The sequence below is a fragment of the Aotus nancymaae genome, unplaced genomic scaffold, assembly GCF_030222135.1.
Source record: "Aotus nancymaae isolate 86718 unplaced genomic scaffold, 86718_ANA_hifiasm-v0.15.2.pri h1tg000021l, whole genome shotgun sequence".
Taxonomy (NCBI): Eukaryota; Metazoa; Chordata; class Mammalia; order Primates; family Aotidae; genus Aotus; species Aotus nancymaae.
The window spans coordinates 23,672,853-23,692,931 of NW_026988433.1; the positions used below are offsets into that span (position 1 = coordinate 23,672,853).

Below are 20,079 nucleotides of genomic sequence, written 5' to 3' on the forward strand. Positions count from 1 at the left end.
CATTCCTGCCTGGACTCTCTTGGCTGGAGTGGGCAGAGCCTGCCCCTCTTGGGGGCAGGGCAAATGCTGTCCTGTCAGCCCTGACCTCAGCCCCGCCCAGCTGTACTCCTTTATGCTGCTTGTGGGCCCCGTAGGCATCTGGGTTGTATAAGATATTGATCCATATTTTGTTGTCTCAGATATAGAAAGGACTGGGGTGGGATCACATCTGGAGGTCACTGTCAGAGTGATGTGATTTACCAGGCCTGGGAAGGCCTCTTTCTTCCCTGAAACCAGAACTTGACTCAGGGCTACACATTTGTATTGCATTTTCCCCCATTGGGATATTCTTCCCACCTGCTCAGGAAATCATAACGGTGTGGAAGTAGGAAGTGGAAGGCGCTGGAGGGCAGAGACCGTTCCTTTAACAAAAGGCCCAGAACTTTAGGCTGACCAGTTTCATCAGGGGAACATGGAAACGGCCTTGTTACCAAACTTTCCCTGGCAATTGATGCAAAGAATACCAAACAGTGCCCTAAAACCATGAGAGGGCACTTGGCAGGGACTGCATTTGCCAGGTAAGGGGTAGGGGAAAGTGGGCAGACTTAGGACTCTGGAGTGTGAAAAAGATGCATTTGCTGCTCTCGACTTTTGCTGGCCTCTGCGCGGATCCAAGGCCCAGGATGAGTAGGACTTGGAGCAGGGCACAGCGTTCTTAGGAGTGAAAATGTTATCCCTTCTCTGAAAGTGGGGAGGAAAGTGGGGGCATAAAGCAACTGATTCCAGTTGAATCCTCTCTGCGGCCCTGCACGTTGGCATTTTCCACCTGTAATGTGGGGCAGGAGCCTTGGTGACGCCCCTTGCCTGAGGTCGCCCTGCTTGTCAGAAGGTCTCGACTTCACCCTCTCATCTGTCTGGCTTCTTTTTAGAGCTTCACATTTGCTGTTGGGAGATGCTTGGTCTTTGCTCCATTTCCTGCCTTCCTTTCTGGTACCTCCTCCTTCCAGGCTCCAGTCCTGTCTTCTCCTCCAAATACCACTCCCAGAGTCCCTGCATGTCAGTCTAGGAGTTCTGAAAACTCTCAGGATCTCTAGTGGAGGAATGTCAGCTCAGTGACAAGATTTGAAAGGACATTGAGCAGCAGAGTACGGAGTCTTCCTGGCCTCAGCCCCAAGAGTGTTTCACGGTGCCTAGATTTGGTCAGCAGTTGGGACCCTTTTCCATATCTTTTTTTTAATATTTTATTTTTTTAGTTGGGGTATCACAGCAACCTTTTCCATATCTAGTAAAAGCCGGTTCTGTCTTCCTGTGTTGACCGAGCTGCTTGAGGGTGGGGTCTGTCTTGGTCATTCACTAGCCACTAAGTGCTTGCTGCGGGAAGTTGTGGGATGGGACTTCCTGTGTTGGTGCTGGTTAATGTCTGGGGCTCAGCCTTGGGAGCCAGAGGTCACAGTCTGTGAGGGTGAGACTGTGCTTCCTTAGAAATGGCTCAATGAGAACACATGGACACAGGGAGGGGAGCACTACACACTGGGGTCTGTTGTGGGGAAATAGGGGAGGGACAGCAGGGGGTGGGGATTTGGGGAGCGATAGCATGGGGAGAAATGTCAGATACAGGTGAAGGGGAGGAAGGCAGCAAATTACACTGCCACGTATACACCTATACAACAATCTTGCATGTTCTTCACATGTACCCCAAAACCTAAAATGCAATTAAAAAAAAAAATGGCTCTGTTATGTGACATCTGAAGGAAGCTTTGTAGAAAGAGGAAGTAGATTTTTTTACCCAAAAGGCTTTCTCCTGTCCTTGGGCTGTGGTCATTTGGACCTGTTTTACCCAGTTGTGGTACGTGAGGCCCCTCTTGGATGTCTTTGTCTCAGGGGTATTTGAGGGTACTTCAGAAGTATACTAAGGGGCCTCAGGAGTCGAGATGTCCAACAGAGCCTATGACCAAGGTCACCCGGGGTTGTGATTGTGTCCAGCCAGCAAGGCCTGGAGGCTGTGGGGGTGCCCAGTCAGCCCTTAGTGGGCAGGTAGGCAGGTGGGGCTGCCATTCTCCAGGCAGTCCTGCTCTCCACTGGGGGTTAGAGGAAGCCAAGAGACACCCCAGCTCTGCTCAGTGCCTCCTACGAGAGGAGGGCCCGTGTAACCAGCCCCTGCCTCCTCCTCCCCCTGCAGGCTGGATCCTCATTGACCGCTGTGGGAAGCACTTTGGTACGATACTCAACTACCTTCGAGACGGGGCAGTGCCTTTACCCGAGAGCCGCCGGGAGATCGAGGAGCTGCTAGCAGAAGCCAAGTACTACCTGGTCCAAGGCCTGGTGGAAGAGTGCCAGGCAGCCCTACAAGTAGGCATCACCCTTTCTGCCCATACGGGTGGAGAGGCGCCAAGCCTACCTGCCTTCCTTATTTTCCCTCTCTACAAAATGGGGACGGTTTCTGTTTGAGATGTTGTGAGTTAATGAGTTTGCCCTGGAGTGTCTCCCCTTCATTCAGAGTGACCCGAGAGGCCTCCCTGGAACACGCGGGCCTCCTAACTACTCTCTCACCCCTTGAAGTCCGCATGGTGTTGCATCGTCTCATGTGTACATCTCAACCCTTCAGCAGCAAACCCCGGGGGTAAAACTTGTTCAGTGCTCGGGACCAATCTTAGGGCTTACTCTAGTCCCACAAGTCATTGTTGGGAGCTCAGCATAATCTCTACAGACAGACACCCCTCACTCTTAGCTGGACCGAGCAGGACCATGGAGGTCAGGTCTGGTGACATAAAATCCCACAAAACCAAAATGCTTCTAGGCATAGCCAACACCCTTTTATTTCAAACAAAGTTACAACCTGGCAGAGCATCAGAAGTGTCCCTTTGGGTGTGGTAGGAATCTGGTCTGTGTGCGTGAGGCCCTTGCTGTGTCTGGCCCCACATCGGACCAGTCCCCACCTCTGCTCTGAGAGTCTGAACTCACTGTAGCTCGAACTGAATGTTGCAGCATTTACTTTTTTATCGGTATTATGTTGTTAAAAGTGATGCACATGCATCCTTTAAGAAGTCAAATAGTGCTGCAAGGTTAACATCAAAAACACCACCATACTCCTCCTACTCCTTCAGGCCTGCAGTGACCTCTGTGAATTCGTTCAGCAATTTTTTCTGTTCACGTTTATGTTTCTGCATAATTAACCTGTGCTGCTTTTTATTGAATTCTCAGTTTTTGAGATTAGCTACTGTCATGACTATAGGAAACTAGAATTTAGCTCACACACTGCCCCCACCTCCACCTCCACCAAGCTTAGGCATACCTATTCCTTCTCCCGTTCCCCCAGCACAGTTCATCACAGTTTTGGTTAAATTCAGAGTTTACATCATGATGTGTAACTATGGCTGACAGTTAAGCCACAGAGTGTACAATGATTATTTTCTTTCTTCGGTAACTTTTAAGCGTGCCAGAGTTTTGTTTGCTTGGTTTTCTAAGTGTATGTTCCAACTTCAGCCCCACATTGTCAGCAGTCGCATACTCGTGTGTGCAGACACGTCAGGGGTGCCGCTTCATCTTTGTCTTGGAGACATCCCCCTGGGTTCCCTTTCTGTTAGTCTGAGGTTAGAGCTCCAGGACTGACCTCCTAATTCTTTCCTCTTAGTGTCTCTGGCTTCATCATTTTCTTCTGCTTTCTCAGGAATTTTATTTTTCACCTTTATTTTCATTTCTGCTCTCTTCTTTCTAACTTCCAAGAGCCTTTTCTTGCTCTCCGAATGCTCTGCTTTCCGCAGCGTGCTGATCTTGTTTTGTAGGAGGCCATATCTGCTCTCATCTCTCTAATGATACTATCTGTTTTCTTTCTTCTGCCTTCATAATCTGACTCCTCCTCTTTTCCTCTCTTTGTTTTCGTTTTGCTCTCATGTTTAAGAGGCTTTTCCCATGTAATCTGATGATGCTTGGCTGTCTGTTGAAAGAATAAGACTCTGAAAGCTGTGTGTGCAGGGGTGGTCCTTGTTGTCCACTGGGCTGCATTGTGGGTGGTAAGGCAGGCTTTTTCAGCAGGACCCCCAACTATCAGAATTTGCAAGCCATTTTGGGGGGCAGATGTTCTCCCTGAAGAGAAATCCTCTACTCTCCTCTTGCCTGATGGGTCTCTACCGGGCTGGCTGCCTTTAGGGGTCTAGAAGGGGAAGGAGCTGGGGCTACTCATCATTTAGTGTGAAGATGTTCACTTATCCTCCCCACCCCACCCCACCCCAGAATCGCAGCTCAGCCCTCCAGCCCTCTCCTCTACTGTGCTAACCACTGCAGAAGGGCGGACCTTTCTTCTGCCTGGGTGGGGACGGAGATGAATTGGGGGATCTTCCCAGTACTTCTGCCACTGGCTAACAAACCCCTGCTCTTGCCAGCCTTCTGAGCTGTTCCCTGGAAGATCAGGCTGCATTCCCGTCTGCTGACGTGGGTTTCAGCTTTCCTCCCTCCTTGGTTAACACTCACCGTTGATCTTTCTACCATCAAATTTTTGATCCATCCATCCTCTCTTCCCTCCCTCTCTTCTCTCTCTTTCCTCTCTTTCCTCTCCTCCCTCTCCTCCCTCTCCTCCCTCTCCTCCCTCTCCTCCCTCTCTTCCCTCTCTTCCCTGTCTTCCCTCTCCTCTCCCCTCCCTCCCTCTCTTCCCTCTCTTTCCTCTCCTCCGCTCCCCTCCCTTCCTCCCTCCCTCCCCCCCTCCCTCCCCTCCTTTCCCCTCACCTCCCCTCCCTCCCCTGCCTTTCTTCTGCTGACCTTACTTGTTTTTTCCCCTTATGGGTTTATACTTTTTTTATTCCTCTGCAGTCATCACAGTGGAGTTGTGGGGGCTTTTGATTAAATCATGTTTCAGCTGCCATGTTGAGGGTTTATTTTTGAATGGCTTCTTGGGCGGTGGAAAATGTGTCGTCATTGTTAGTACTGACTCAGCATCCTGGTCTATAATGGTCATAGCCAAAGAGCAGGCTTACTGGGAAATTCACCTCCCTGTCTCCCCTGATCTAGTTCATTGGTGGTGAGAATCCTCCTCTCTTCCCAGCCGTGACCACCCTATCTCCCCTTGCCAGAGCCTGTCTGTCCAGCAGGTCAGCTTTAAAAATGCAGTACTAGGCAGGCCTCCTAGGCTGAAAGCATGTTTTGTTCCAGCAGAACAAAGATACTTATGAGCCTTTCTGCAAGGTTCCTGTGATCACCTCATCCAAGGAAGAACAAAAACTTATAGCGACTTCAAATAAGGTATGTTGGAGGCACCCTTGTGGAATTTCTTTTGCTACCAGAAATAGTGGAGGTTCTTCTGAAATCAGTTTTGAAATAAAAATGTGTAATTGCCTGTGTGAGGCCTGAGAAGGGGTTCAGAATGGGAAGCTACAGCTCATCTTGCGTCCCCCTGCTATTGGGTCATGCGGTTCCCTCATAGACAAGCCATGCTTGTCTGCCTCTTCTGCTACAGGGCAGGGCCCCGCCCTATGGAAGCCAGTAGTTCATTGCACCTGCCTGCCAAGTAACTCTCCTCTTCTTTTTTTAAAACAACCCACAGCCAGCTGTGAAGTTGCTCTACAACAGAAGTAACAACAAATACTCATATACCAGGTAAGGCATCAGCCAGGAAAGACAGCTCCATTTGCTAGGAAAACCTCCGCCCACACCAGCCAGGCCCAGCTCCTCTTGGAACCTTCAGATGAGGATGACCCCTCTTTACCTCTGTGCCTGGATAGATAGGTAGACAGATGGATAGAGGGGTATAATAACTCTGAGCTGTAATTCACACATACTATAAAAGTCATCTTTTTAGAGTATACAGTTCAGTGGTTTTTAGTATATTCACAACAGAGTCTATCACTACTATCTAATTTTAGAACTTTTTCACTGCCTGAAAAGAAACCCTCTATTCATTAGCAGTCGCTCCCGATTTTCCCCCAGCCATTGCCTCCTCAACCCCACAGCCCCAGGTAACCACTAATCTGTCCTATCTTGATGAATTTTCTGATCTGGACATTTTTATATGAATGGAACTGCATAATATGTGGCCTTTTGTAACCAGATTCCTTCACTCAGCATAAAGAGGTTACTCGAGGTTTTCAAGGTTTATCCATGTTGTAGCATGAATCAGTACTTCATTTCTTTTTATGGCAGAATAATACTCCATAGTGTGGACCACATTTTCTTTACCCATTCATCAGTTAATGGACATTTGGGTTGTTTGCACTTTTTGGCTACTGTGTGTAATGCTGCTGTGAACGTTCATGCAAAGTCTTTGTGTGGACATGTGTTTTCATTTCTCTAGGAGCAGAACTGTTGAATCATTCAAGGACCTGCCAAACTGTTTTCTAAAGTGACTGTACCATTTTACATTCCCACCAGCAATATATGCAGGTTTCTAGAATGCCTTTTGGGCCTTGAAAACATGTGGCTCGAACTCAGCAACTAGAGGGATGCAGGGAGGAGTTAATGAGGTTACTAGAGACCTTTTAAAAGACCTGGGACATAGAGTCTCCCTTGGGCAGTGCCATTCTGCTCCTGGTAGGGCTCGGTGAGGTGTTCTCCACCTGGTGCCTGTGCCCAGTGGCCTGGCAGTATCTCTGGCCGTTGCAGAGCTGTCATTCAAGCACAATGGTTAGGAGCACAGACTTAGGGGCCAGGGCTGTCTTTTGGGGGGCCTCTCTCTGCCATTGATTAGGTTTGGCCTCGAGCAATTACCTAATTTCTCTGATCCTCACTTTCCTTCTTGAGCAGTGCAGATTGGAGTGCCTTTGTCATGGGATGATTATTGTGAGGTTGAAATGAGATAGCGGAGAAAAAGGGCTCAGTAGGGCCCTGTGTGTAGAATGGGCCCAGAAAATGGTGTCAGTTTTCACCAGCTTATGGTCACCATATCAAATGCTCTTTTGCAGCAATTCTGACGACAACATGTTGAAAAACATTGAACTGTTTGATAAGCTGTCTCTGCGCTTTAACGGAAGGGTCCTATTCATAAAGGATGTCATTGGGGATGAAATTTGCTGCTGGTCCTTTTACGGCCAGGGCCGCAAGATTGCTGAAGTCTGTTGTACCTCCATCGTCTACGCCACTGAGAAGAAACAGACCAAGGTAAGAGCCTTGAGAGGACAGTTTGGAGTGGCTGTTCTGAAACATATACCTGTAGAACTCCCTTTTACTTGAGCACAGTACAGAGGGAAACACTTTTAAAATGCTTTGCTTGTCTTGGGGCTGCTCATCATTAAAATACTTATCTTTTAAGGCCTGCAAAGAGCCAAATATAGGGTCCATCTGGGATTCCTTAGCTCCCTACCTTGTCTTCCTTCCAAGCATGCTTGACTCCCTGACTGGGCTGGACTCTGTGCATCTGTGTTTATATCATCTTCTTCAAACCAATAGGCTTGAACTGTCCTTTGACTTCTCCCACCATGCCTTTCTGCAAAGCTGGATCGCTCTGCAAAGTGCTGCTAGAGATCTGGCCCACTCTTAATGAATTTGCCTATCCTTCTGGGGCTCTGCAATTGGGTTTTCTGCCTTTTTTAACTTTTAATCACACTACACACGCTGTCATTTCTTTAACCTATCTAAGGGAAATCTGGCTATCCAATGACATGCCGCAGGTCTGCTGCAGGCTGATGGCCATGCCTCTTGTCACCCTCACACAGGAGGCTCAGGAGCCTGTAGGTCATCTACCCAGGTTATTGTCCCTGCAGCTTTTGGGGGCACACAATTCTGCATGACTCTGTAGCTGACCTCAAGCAAAAAGCAAATGAGAAAAAAATCACAAAGTAGAAACCAGAGGGTTTTTTTTATTGAAAATGTAAGCCATACACAGAACGCCAGTGTGGTGATCTCCCCTGTACTATCATACCACTTCGAGGGCCATCAGCTCAGGCACTGAAGCTCAGTCTCTATCTACTCTTCTTCCCCACCACTCCACACAGGACGAATTTGACAAGATATCTTATTCATAAGCATTCAGAATCTTTCCTAAAAAAATATATATTGTTTTTAAGGTAGCCAAGAAGGGAAAAACACTGAAGTTCTTTTTGCTTTCAAAGATCCCAGGGGGCAGGGGGCGAACCAGAATCGTCTGCCTCTCTCCACATTGGCAAGACATCACACCCCTTTTCTCCTGTGAACTTTTTTTAGGGCTGTGAATTCTTCCTGTAATTAAACCCCCATTCTGTCATGGTTTGATTTTTTAAATATACCTGGGCTGCCTCTGCCCTCGGGTATTAAAAGGATAGTCATCATATTGATTAAGCTTTAAAAGATTAAGACTTCTCATTTTTAGAGCTTTAATAAGGAACAAGGGGATTTTGAGACCACGTGGTCTGATCCCAACTGTTTCTAGATTAGCAGACAGGTTCAGGAGTGGCCTGTTCTTGTGTTTGCAAAGCTAGTGGCAGAGCCAGGATGGGAAGCCAAGGGCCTCTTTCTTTTCTCTCTTGTTTTGAGAGTGTTGCTCTGTCACCCTGGCTTGAGTACAGTGGCATGATCATAGCTCACTGCAGCCTTGAACTCCTGGGCTCAAGTGATCCTCCTGCCTTAGCCTCCTGAGTAGCTGGGCCCACAGGTGCATGCCACCATGCCTGGCTCATTTTTTAGAGACTAGGTCTCACTACGTTGCCCAGGCTGGTCTCGATGACCTCCTGGCTTCAAGTGATCCTCCCACCTTCGCCTCCTAAAGTGTTGGGATTACAAGCATGAGGCACTGCGCCCAGCCCATATCACTCCACTTCTTCCTCTCTCATCTCCACTCTGTTACTGAGCCCTTCTGGTAAGTTAGGTGTTTGTTTTGGGGTGTTGGTTATTGTGTTTGTCAGTTCTCAGGTGCTCGTTTGGTTTTTCTCTCTCCTTGCCAGGACTCCCTATTTCCATTTGCTCTAAGAGCTTTGGCTGTTACTTACTGGAGCATTTTAATAAGAGCTGCTGTCAGGTCTTTGTCAGGCAATTCTAAAACCATGTGTCACCTTGGCACTGGCATCTGTCTGTTATCATTTTCCACAGGAGTTGAGAATTTCCTCATGCTTGTGTATTGAGAAATTTTGATTGTATCCTTAACATTTTGAACATTGTTATAGGGCTCCAGGCCTTGTTTAAATCCTAGGGAGAACATTGATGTTTTTGTTTTAGCCAGCCATTGACCCAGTTGGGCTCAGGCTGCAAGCTCTAACCAGCCTTCTGTAGTTTGTAGTTGTGGTGACAGTTTGGGTTTCAAAGCCTTCAAATCTGCCCCACCTGTGTGCCACGCTGTGGCCCATCTGTGTCTGTTGCAGGTTCGGTTCTTTCGGTCTGCGTATGTGGTTTAGGGGCAGATCTTGCGGCTGGGTGTGGGTCTAGGAGTTCATATACAACTCCACAGGCTGCTTTCTGAAGCTCCCCTTCCTTTGTAATCTCCACAGTTCTCTAAGCTTCCCTGGAGTCCCCTTTTCTGATTGGCCAGCCAGAAAGCTTGGGGGTTATCCCTACTTTGCCACCCACTTTCTGTGACCATGCCTATATTTTGGGCCCAGCAGCATTAAAATAGAAAAAGCAGCCAGATTCACCCAATCCTGTTGTGACCACAGCTCTTCTCATCAGTGAAGAAGGTTCCCTCTCTGAGTTTTGACTCCTGCGTCTCTGGTTGTTGCCACAGCCACTGCTGCCACAGGAATGCTCAGGGCCGGGTCAAGCAAATAAAGAAAAGAGCTGAGCAGCATGGTGGCTCACACCTGTCATCCCAGCACTTTGGGAGGCCAGAGCGGAAGGATTGCTTGAGTCCAGGAGTTCAAGACCAGCCTGGGCAACATAGCAACACCCGTCTCTACAAAAAAAATTAACAAAAAAAATAGCTGAGCATGGTGGCATGCGCCTGTAGTTTCAACTACTTGGGAGGCTAAGGAGGGAGAATCATTTAAGCCCAATAGTTCAAGACCACCCTGGGCAACACAGCAAAACACCCGTCTCTACAAAAAAGGTTCTAGTCCCAACTACTTGGGGAGGCTGAGATGGGAGAATCATTTGAGCCTAGGAGTTTAAGGCTGCAGTGAGCTATGATCACGCCACTGCACTCCAGCCTGGGTGACAGCAACACTGTCTCTCAAAACAAAGAGAAAAGAAAGAGGCTGTTGGCCTCCCATCCTGGCTTTGCCACTAACCAGCTTCACAAACACAAGAATAGGCCACTCCTGAACCTGTCTGCTAATCTTAGAAACATTTAGGATCAGACCACATGGTCTCTAGATCCCCTTGTTCCTTATAAAGCTCTAAAAATGAGAAGTCTTAAAATTTTAAAGCTTAATTAGCCAGATCTCATATCTAAAAAAAAAAAAGCAGGATTTCCTTGAAGCCTCTCTGCCCGTTAGACCCTGTTGGCCTCCCTGGCCACTGGGGACCTTCTGGAGCTCTTCTGTCCTGGGGCTATAGCAGGGCTTCAGGCTGCATCAGTGCAGGCAGCAGCAAGCAGTGAACTCGCTGTGGGGCATGACTCCCCATTCTGATGTTTCCCCCATCCCCCTGCCATGATTGACTTCTGAGTCCGCAGTTAGCTGCTGTGTGCATCCTGGCTTTGCAGTGTCAGTGAGGAAAACAGGGTAGAGTGTGCCTGCTCCATTTTTCCCAGAACTGGAACCTCTGAATCCCACCCTTAAAGTGGAGTTGAGTCAGTGATCACATGTATGGGCCCTGCTTATGTGGCCCTCCTCCTGTTCATCACACCTTAACTCTGAAGGGCAATGAGCAAACACAGTGGTTTGCCAAGCAGGAGGGCTTATTTCCATTTCCTGGGGGTCCCCAGCCGGACCCTGTACAAAAAACTGCTTTACAGACTGCTTTCAGGTGTAGAAGGACTTGTGTGCAAGGTTGCAGCTCTGTTAGGAGAAGCATATTAGCACTGACCTAAATGTCCATCCAAGTGAATTGGTTAATTGCATTATCGTATTTATAATTTCTTGATGTAGAATGATCTCTAGGTTAAGTTAGAGACAAGAGGAAGACACGTTCAAGTCTGCGTTTGGGGCCACCTTGTGTGTTTTTTGAAGTGTATGAATATATATGTACGTATATTCACAGCACAGAATCTCTTGGAGAGGGTAAAATGAGAAATTGTACCTTTAAGAAGGGAAACTAGGGGGAGGGATACCTGTTTCTCTGCGTCCCCTTGATTTTTTGTGCATTTAGCGCCACGTATAAATTGCCATTGTTAATATCAGTTTATTTAAAAATAATACTGGTGGCCTTCAGCAGAATCCCAGGGGCCTGATTGAGCCTGGTGGCGCTGCTTAAAGTGCAGGTGTTGGCAGAGGGATTGGGCCGTAACTTACCTGCCCTGTATTTTGTGGGAACACAGGTGGAGTTCCCCGAAGCCCGGATTTATGAGGAAACCCTGAACATTTTGCTGTATGAGGCCCAGGACGGCCGGGGACCTGATAATGCGCTCCTAGAGGCCACAGGCGGGGCAGCGGGGCGCTCCCACCACCTGGATGAGGATGAGGAGCGGGAGCGGGAGCGGATTGAGCGTGTGCGGCGGATCCACATCAAGCGCCCCGACGACCGGGCCCACCTCCACCAGTGAGCAGGCAAACGACCAGCCGCCTTCCTCCCACCACCCCCACTCCCTGCCGCGCTACACCCAGATCCTGTGCAGGCTGCCGGGCCCCTTCCACTTTCCGTGGAGCCTGGAGATACTTTTGTAATAAGCCAGATTATTATTTTGGTATTTCTTGACAAGGCAAATTGATGGTCTTGACCCAGGCGTGTGCCCCCTGTTGTTGAACAAGCCGTGTCTAAGATCTCTACTTTTCATGAGAATCTGAGACTCTTTGGAGCCAGGCTTTCTCGGTTCTCAGAGGAAGTATGAATGTGTGTGAAGTATATGTGAGAACTTTTGTTTGCAGTATTTATTTTTGTGGATGTTGACTTCCTATATGAGCTTTTTGGGTGACACTCCCTTAAGGGTTCAGTTTGACAATTCCAAGAGTTGTTCTGCAGTTGGAGGCCACCAGAGGTATCTGAGCTCCCTGGTTCCTAATTCATAATCTTCCAGCCCCAGCAGGTCTGCTCCTGGTTCCTGTGTGTTTGGCCCGGCACAGTCGCCACCGCTTTGCTAGAAGTGCTTTTTGCCATGTGGCTTTGGGCCTCAGCATGTTGAGAATTGCAGCTTGTGGCAGTGGAAAGTGTCTGAACGAGCCTCTAAATCATGACTAGTGCAACTGTGGGTGCAAGGCTTTGTTTAGGGAGCAGGCCTTTTGCCACTTGGGGCTGGTCCTTGGCCTGGTGCTTACTGGGACCCCACGTGTCTGCGTAGGAGCAGAGCTTTCCATGGCACGAAGTGTCCAGCTCTGCTTCTGATTCTTTCCCCAGCTCTGGCCCCTTCCAGTTGTTTTCCTGGTTGGCCCCATTCCACTCCAGGAAGGCCATCTGACCCTGTGACAGGCATGGGTCACAAACTACCCCTACCAGGGATCCCATTCCTCTTCAGTCTTCTTCCCTGTGAAGCTGGGCTAACTTTCTGAGTCAGTTTGCTTAGAAATTCAGTGTGGCCCAGACCCTTTGTCCTCCCAGCCTGACATCCAGGCAGGGACACCCTCACACCACCAGCCCCAGGGAGCTTCCCTGCTGTAAACACAGACCCCCTTGTCTTTGCCTCTGATTTTTATACAGTGTAAAGTGGCCAGCAGTGAACAGGTTGAGGATGTCGGGGTAGATAGATACCTTTGGGTCTGGTTTGTGTCTGTGTTCATGTTTGTTTAAGGGATGTGTGCGACTGTGGGTGGGGATGTGTGCTTGTGGGGCACAGGTGGCCCCTGCTGGAGCCCAGCTGGGCACAGCACCCGTATAGGATGGGTGTTCTCAGTGACCTACCTCCCAGGCTCCTCTGCGCCTGCAAAGGGACAGGAGTGAGTCATGACTGACAGGGGTGGTTGAGACTAGACTAGGTAGTAGTTACCAGGAGATGTAACTGTGGATGGGTTGGTCAAGGGAATCGTTAACCGTTTTATACCAAAGGTATTAACATGGGCAGCCTTTGACACATATATTCCAAAAAGCGAGTTTATATTTTCAAATGGTTTTTACAGCTTAGACTTTGTACGTACTGCCCTGCCTGTGACAGTTGTATGCCTTCATTTTTAATCCAGCAGCAAAGCCTACAATAAAACTTTAAAACAATCATGACTGAATGTCAAAATCATGTACTGGGCAGACACTTTTTAAACTGTTGTGTGAGAAACTTTTATATTAGGCCATTTGGATTTTATTAAGTGCTAAGGAAAGAGGGCTTATAAAATAATGTTTCGTAAATATTTTATACTGTTTAAATTTTAAACACCAACCCTGCCTTTTGGGTTGAGCTTTTTTAGAAAGTCGAGGTGAACGTTGGCCCGGAAAATGGAAAAGCCATTGTACAAATAGGTGTTTTTTTTGTTTTTTTTATTTTTTGAGACGAAGTCTCGCTGTTACCCAGGCTGGAGTGCAGGCGTACAATCTCTATTCACCGCAACTTCTGCCTCCCAGGTTCAAGAGATTCTCCTGCCTCAGCCTCCCGAGTAGCTGGGATTACAGGCACCTGCCACCACGCCCAGCTAATTTTTGTATTTTCAGTAGAGATGGGGTTTCGGTTTCACCACATTGGCCAGGCTGGTCTGAAACTCCTGACCTCGTGATCTGCCTGCCTTGGCCTCCCAAAGTGCTGGGATTACAGGCGGGAGCCACCACACCTGGCCGTATAAATCGTTTTTTAAATGTCTGTGTGAAGAATGAGTTTGTGGAACAATCTGATTTGCTGTGGTTCCTTTGCCGAATGAGCTGGTGTTTCTGGCAGCTCTCTACCCTCACTTTTCCTCCAACTTTGCACCTGTAGTTTTGAGTCTCTCTCTCTGGAATGTGAACAGGTTTATAAAACATTCCATGGTGAAGATTCTGTAGGCTGCATCATAGCCATGAGTGGACAAATAGCATTGGCTGGTCCAAGCTCTGTTGTTGAATATACAAGGAACTGATTTCTCTTATGTTAGCTCTAAGGGCAAAACCCAGTATTTATAACGTAAGCACTATCCAAGTAAAACATTGGCCCAAGGTTTGGTAAAGAGTCAGGTTTCATTGCATTGTAATAACTACAATTTTTTACAAATTGGAACAGCTTTGGTGTGTTGTCATCAAGGGTTTTTGTTTTGTTTTAAATAAGTAAGTCCTCTGATTGTAGTGACTGGGGCCCATGCCCGAGACAATTCCTGGCATATTCTGTCACCCTCCTGCGGGGGGACCACTGTGCGGGAACCCCATTTCCCAGTTAGTTTCAGGGTGTCTCCCTACCTTACAACACTCAGCCCTCGTGTGTGAACACTCAGCCCTCGTGTGTGCTGTCTTTAGGGCTCTACCCAAAGTCACTGTAACAAAGTTAAGTGTGTCATTAACCTTTCTTTTTGTGCTATAAAAAATGCTCAAACTTAGATGTAGCCGCTGTGTACTGTGCAAACATTTGTGGACTTGTAAAATAAAAGTCATATAATGCTTCTGTTTCTGGGTCTTTTCAGACATGCCTGGCACAGATTATAGCAAAGGCAGGCCCCTACATTCTACCTCACCCCGTTAAAGCCACTCAGGGTGGAAGGGAAAGACAAGTCATGTTCTGTGGTGTTTGAATTCAACCACCAAAAGGAAGTCTTGGGTCAAAGGCTGCCTCGCTTGTAAAAAGAATGAGTCAGCTGCTGTTACCACCGATTTACTATTATGGGGCAGAAGGCTTCAGTTCACCAAACCCAATCCCTTGACACATCTGAGTTCCATTTATTTAAAGCAGAATTCAAATTTCGCAGCTTTAGGAAATTTTCTTTACTTAGTCTCAGACCATACACTGTAAGTCACTGATAACTGAGACTTGAAGCAAAGCCATTAGGCTAATGGATGTAAACAAGAGTTAAGTTCCTACAGCATGATGCCAGGCACAGAAACATCAGCCAACTTCTAAATAAAGACCAAAGCATTGCTCGTATTTAAACATTGAAATCAATGAGCTACACATATATTTAATTGAAAATAAGATCATGACCTGATTTTTGGTGAATCAGTTGCGTGATGGTGGTCATAGTGGTGGCCGCATAAATCAGTGAATAAACGCTTGCAAATGGAAAATTACAGAGAGCCCCTTCCCAATCACAAGCGTGGCTGGTTTGCTGCACGCTTTTGCACTGCAGCATTTATTGTCCATCTGTGTGATCATATACTTTATATACATTTTTATTTTACAATAATTTATATTAATTCGTTCTCCAGCCTGCATGTTCGGGGTTGCAGATGGCCAGAGCCCAATCCCCGAAGCTCAGGGCACAAGGTGGGACCCACCTTGGACAGGATGCCCTCCCCTTACTGGGCTCAGTCACCCACCTACATGCACTCAGACAGGGACCGCATAGACACGCCAGTTCACCTGACACACAACTTGGGGATGTGGGAGGAAACCGGAGCACCCAGAAGAAACCAGAGACACAGGGAGAACGTACAGAACATCCAGACAGTGGCCCTGGCCAGCAATCAGATGTTTTCCTTACCAGTGTGGAAAGAAATGATGTTATTTGAGAACTTGCTGTACACAGTATTTCATCATGTCTCGGGGAAGCTTGACAGACGTAGAGAATCTTGCCCACCTTCTAACGGCTCGTTGGAGTGCCCATCGAACATAGGTCCTGTCGAGGGTGTTTAGAATCACGCCTTCAGGTGACCTGGGGTCTGCTCCCAGAAGACATTTTAATATGGTGCCACGGGGCAGTGAGAAGCTGGGGTTAGACTTTGGCCTAATACACGCCTCAGTTTCTTCAGATGTGATCCGTTAGTGCTGCGGGCCTCAATCCTTGAAGAGGTAGCTAACGAGCCAATCCCCACTTCTCCTGGAATTTCCTCAGTTGGAGCAAAAATGGCGATGGTAGAGGTCAGACGTCATCCTCTATCAGGACTTCCTCCGGACTGACACCTGGGAGAGAGGCACACTTCGGTTTCGAGCCCTCCCAGCTCCCTTTGCTCAAAAGGAAACAGTTATCACCTCAACTGTCACCATTAGCAAGGTGGGTGTGAAGGGCCTGTGAGAAACCAGCCCCACCTCCCATGAGACAAGCCAGACTTAGAAACTGGCACACGGAGGCCTGTCAGCCTCTTCAGCCAGAACCAGTCAGGGAGGAAGATAGACTCCGTGTGACTCCAGAGGAGAGATACACAGTCTCCAGGATGTCACTTTTAAGACAGCGTGTAAACTAAAAAGCTGCCTTGTAGTCTACATCCAAAATGATCCTTATTTTAACTTGTCCCCAAAAGAGTTAATTGTGTTCAGGGGCAATTATTTTCTGCTTACAAAATGATTTTATTTTTTTGAGACAGAGTCTTACTCTATCACCGAGGCTGGAGTGCAGCGGTGTGATCTCAGCTCACTGCAACCTCCGCCTCCCGGGTTCAAGCGATTGTCCTGCCTCAGCCTCCCTGAGCAGCTGGAGCTATAGGCGTGTACCACCACACCCAACTAATTTTTGTATTTTTAGTACAGACGGGATTTCAGCATGTTGGCCAGGCTGGTCTTGAACTCCTGACCTCCGTTGATTCGCCCATCTCAGCCTCCCAAAGTGCTGGGATTACAGGCATGAGCCATTGCACCCAACCTACAAAATGACTTTATAGGTAAATCCATGTAAACTTAAATGTGTATGAGACACTCCATGTTGAAAGACCATTTTTTAAATAATTTGTATCAAAATTCTTGGTATAATACAAGATACATTTTAAAGATTCAGCCCCCTCTGCTTTTAATGTGTCATTTTTCAGCAAAACTGGATCAAGACAAGCTCTGTGTACTACCTGCCAGTGAGAACCACTGGGACCCTCAGCCTAGCATGGGCACACTCAGGGAGGGCAGCGTACCTGTGTGCTCAGACTAGATTTCTCCCTAACACAGCCATGGTTCCCAAACCTCTGTGCTTGTAGACCTGAGGATCTCTTACATCCCAAAGCCCAATTAAGTCCCAGTATCTGAGTGGGACACAAGCGCATTGATTTCAACGTGGAGGCAAGTTACGGATAGCCACTGTAATAAGGCATAAAGCCTTCATCCAGTGAAAAGTCAGACTCTGCTATTTGAGAAGTGTCCTATGTCATCTTCTGATTCACTGACAACTTAAGGATGTAAGCTTTTTTTCTTTTCTCATTCCGTGTTTAGATGTATATATTTCTATATCAGTTTCCTCCTGTCTTACAGATGCAGAATTAGGAAGAGGGCAGAAATGAACTATTAATAGCTTATAATTCCAGTCAATCTATAGGACTGAAATTGGTAGAACTTTAACTTATATTCTGATCTAAAACAGCTTACTTCCATCCCAGAGGTGGCCACTCACCACTGTTAATTGTCCATTTTTATCTTTATAGATCTGTTCTTCTGGTCCAGTGTTGAAAACTATTGTGCCTTCTTTTCCCGGACTAATATAAAACTGTAAACTTAAAATACACAAAGTGACACATTACTGACATACTGTGTTTTCTTCCCTCGACCTTTGGTCTGCAAAAGAAATTCACTTATGAAACTTGGCTACTTTCAAGATCAAATTCCTGTTTTATTACATATTTGAGGAAAGGAAGAACGCTGTTGCCACAGCTGGGCAACTTACATGTTACTGTAATTACTGTGAAATCAACTGAGCACACTCAGTTCTTCAAGGGCCATATCACGCTGAATCTCTTGGGGGGCTGAGTATTCCCTCAGAGGTACAGAAACACAAAGACAACACATTTCAAAGCACTTGACTCTCTCCCTATTCACAGTGTGCTCCTCTGGTTGTTAAAACCTGGAACAGCACAGGCTAAGGGAAAAGAAACAGCTCTCCAGGGTATCCTGCCTTCACTGACTTCATTTCTCTGGAGCCCAAGATCACAGGGATGAAGATGGAAAAAAGTTCTTTGTGGGAGAGGGCGAGGATGTAACACTAGAGGCTTGTTTCTCACCCCTTACTGGTAGAGATGATACTTGATTATTTTGGAAGTAGAAGGCAAGCAGGAGTGAAAACATTAACATTTGCGTCTTTCTTGATCTGTAATGAATTTTTTTTTTTTTTTTTTTTTGAGACAGGGTCTAGCTCTGTTGCCTAGGCTGGAGGGCAGTGGTGCAATCTCGGCTCACTGCAACCTCCACTTCCTGGGTTCAAGTGATTCTCATGCCTCAGCTCCCCGAGTAGCTGAGATTACAGGTGTGCACCACCAGACGCCTGGCTAATCTTTGTATTCTTGGTAGAGATGGGGTTTCAACATGTTGGCCAGGCTGGTCTTAAACTCATGGCCTCAAGTTATCTGCTCGCCTCATCCTCCCAAAGTGCTGGGATTACAGGCGTGAGCTACCATGCTGGGCCTTAATAAACATTTTAACACTGAATTGCTTCCTGAGCTGAAGGTGAACCTACCTTCCTTGAACAACATTGACAATATTCTCCTTCTTAACTAGCATGACGAGTTTGGTAACCGCTTCAAACATGTGTCCACACTGTAAAACAGCATCCCCCTGGGGTGGGGAGGAGACAGGGTGTGATTTCAGTATTCACAGCTTAAAGAAACAGACATTCCAATAGAGAGGTTTCACGGTGGCCAGCTTAACATTTCGGCAGTGTATCGTTTCTTTTAGTAGAGACTGGTGCCTGTCAATTACCTTTTGCTTGTTGTCCTCTGGAGAAACATGAATGACTAAGATTCCGTCACTCAGATTGCTAGTGGAGACACCTTAAGACAGATCCAGAGTTAGGGGCCAGGAACTAGACAGCTTGACATTAGTACAGAGAAGAGATACACCCAGGGGCTGCCCAACCCCACGCTTCATTCTCCTAGCTAGGCCCAGAAGGATGAGGGGCATCCTTTAGAAATCAGCCTGCTATTGGGCTCTGATCACCGTGGAAGGAGACTATTCCCCAACTTGGGTACTTGAGTAAAGCGGGGCTATTAATACTTATGCCAGAATAAGGGGTGCAGGCCAGGCCGGGCAACGCCAGGGAAGGAGGGCAGATGGGTTTGTTTTTTTTTTTTTTGGAGCCAGAGTCTCACTTTGCCGCCCAGGCTGGAGTGCTATGGTGCAATCATAGCTCACTGCAGCCTTGAACTCCCGGGCTCAAGTGATCCTCCCGCCTCAGCCTTCCGAGTAGCTGAGACGATAGGCGTGCATTGCCACCCTGGGGTTTATGGGCACCCCACACGTGTGTTTCCCATTTGGGAGTGTCATTACTGACCTTTATAGTAGTTGAGTCAACTCAGTGCATTGTTGTAAGACTGCCCACTTCGTACCTTTGAGAGCCGAGTACTCTATTTTCTGCTTGATTTTGGCAAGTTCCACCACATACGCTGCTTTCTGAGTAAGAATGAGTTGCCGCTGCCGTGCTTTGAAGCCTTTCCTGTCATACTTGATGACCGGGACACCATACTGCAAGGGAAAGGTGACTTCATGCGGTGAGGCGGGGCAGAATACCAAGTTTCTTGCTACCGAGACCCCTCTAAAGTGATGCCAAGCATTCAGAGAGGCTCAGACAGATTTTGCATGCACAGATTTTGTCTAGCTCTCCGCATGGTGGGGATTTTGATTCCTAGCTCTGCGTGCCCTCTGAGGAAGTCAAGGCTATGGCTACCTGCCTTGCAGGTCTGCTCTGATGGGTCAGAGATGAAAACTCTCGCAGCCACAGTGTAATACAATCCAGTCACACTGGCTTCTATTCCCCAGGGAGCCAAAAAAAAAAAAAAAAAAGAAAAGGGCAGAGCAGACACTGGCACACCCGATCGCCAGGACTTCACTTGCTGCTGCGTGCCAGGCAGCAGCCTAACCAGCTCTCACCCACCGACTCATTCATCCTCTCAGTAGCCCCAGTATCCTCTTTCATAGGAGATCAGAGGCACCGAGAGCTTAAGTGACCTGCCCAGGATCTCATAGCTACTGCGTTCAAAGCCAGCGTCAGTGCCCAGGCACTATGCCACACTGCCTCTCACCATACGGGGTGTTTCATGATTAAGTTCATTCACAGCTACATTTCACTCAATTTCATAGGAAAGAAACCAAGACAGTTTCTAGGGCGACAGAGGGGGATCATGAGAACAGCAACCATTATCTAACCATCCTTTTTTCCGTCATCTTAGTTAATA

At 47.5% G+C, this 20,079-nt stretch overlaps 2 protein-coding genes across 3 annotated transcripts in view; one reads left to right on the top strand and one right to left on the bottom strand.

Annotated features, from left to right (window-relative positions):
• The window catches only part of KCTD10 (potassium channel tetramerization domain containing 10), a 28,997-nt gene extending 14,550 nt beyond the window's left edge, over window positions 1-14,447 (top strand). Inside the window, exons 3-7 of one of the 2 annotated variants that reach the window (XM_012469120.3) lie at window positions 2,159-2,328; window positions 5,122-5,211; window positions 5,513-5,565; window positions 6,867-7,062; window positions 11,285-14,447. In XM_012469120.3, coding sequence (XP_012324543.1) covers window positions 2,159-2,328; window positions 5,122-5,211; window positions 5,513-5,565; window positions 6,867-7,062; window positions 11,285-11,509 — 734 coding nt within the window. In that variant the 3' untranslated portion in view covers window positions 11,510-14,447. The remainder of the gene's footprint in view (window positions 1-2,158; window positions 2,329-5,121; window positions 5,212-5,512; window positions 5,566-6,866; window positions 7,063-11,284) is intronic. The other variant, XM_012469121.3, reaches the window with a different exon arrangement.
• A 1,170-nt stretch (window positions 14,448-15,617) lies between these two features.
• The window catches only part of MYO1H (myosin IH), a 99,366-nt gene continuing 94,904 nt past the window's right edge, over window positions 15,618-20,079 (bottom strand). The window contains exons 28-32 of the mRNA XM_021675532.2: window positions 19,234-19,369; window positions 18,608-18,678; window positions 18,366-18,463; window positions 17,310-17,409; window positions 15,618-15,901 (exon numbers count right to left, since the gene is read on the bottom strand). Of these exons, the coding sequence (XP_021531207.2) occupies window positions 15,878-15,901; window positions 17,310-17,409; window positions 18,366-18,463; window positions 18,608-18,678; window positions 19,234-19,369 (429 nt within the window). The 3' untranslated portion in view covers window positions 15,618-15,877. The remainder of the gene's footprint in view (window positions 15,902-17,309; window positions 17,410-18,365; window positions 18,464-18,607; window positions 18,679-19,233; window positions 19,370-20,079) is intronic.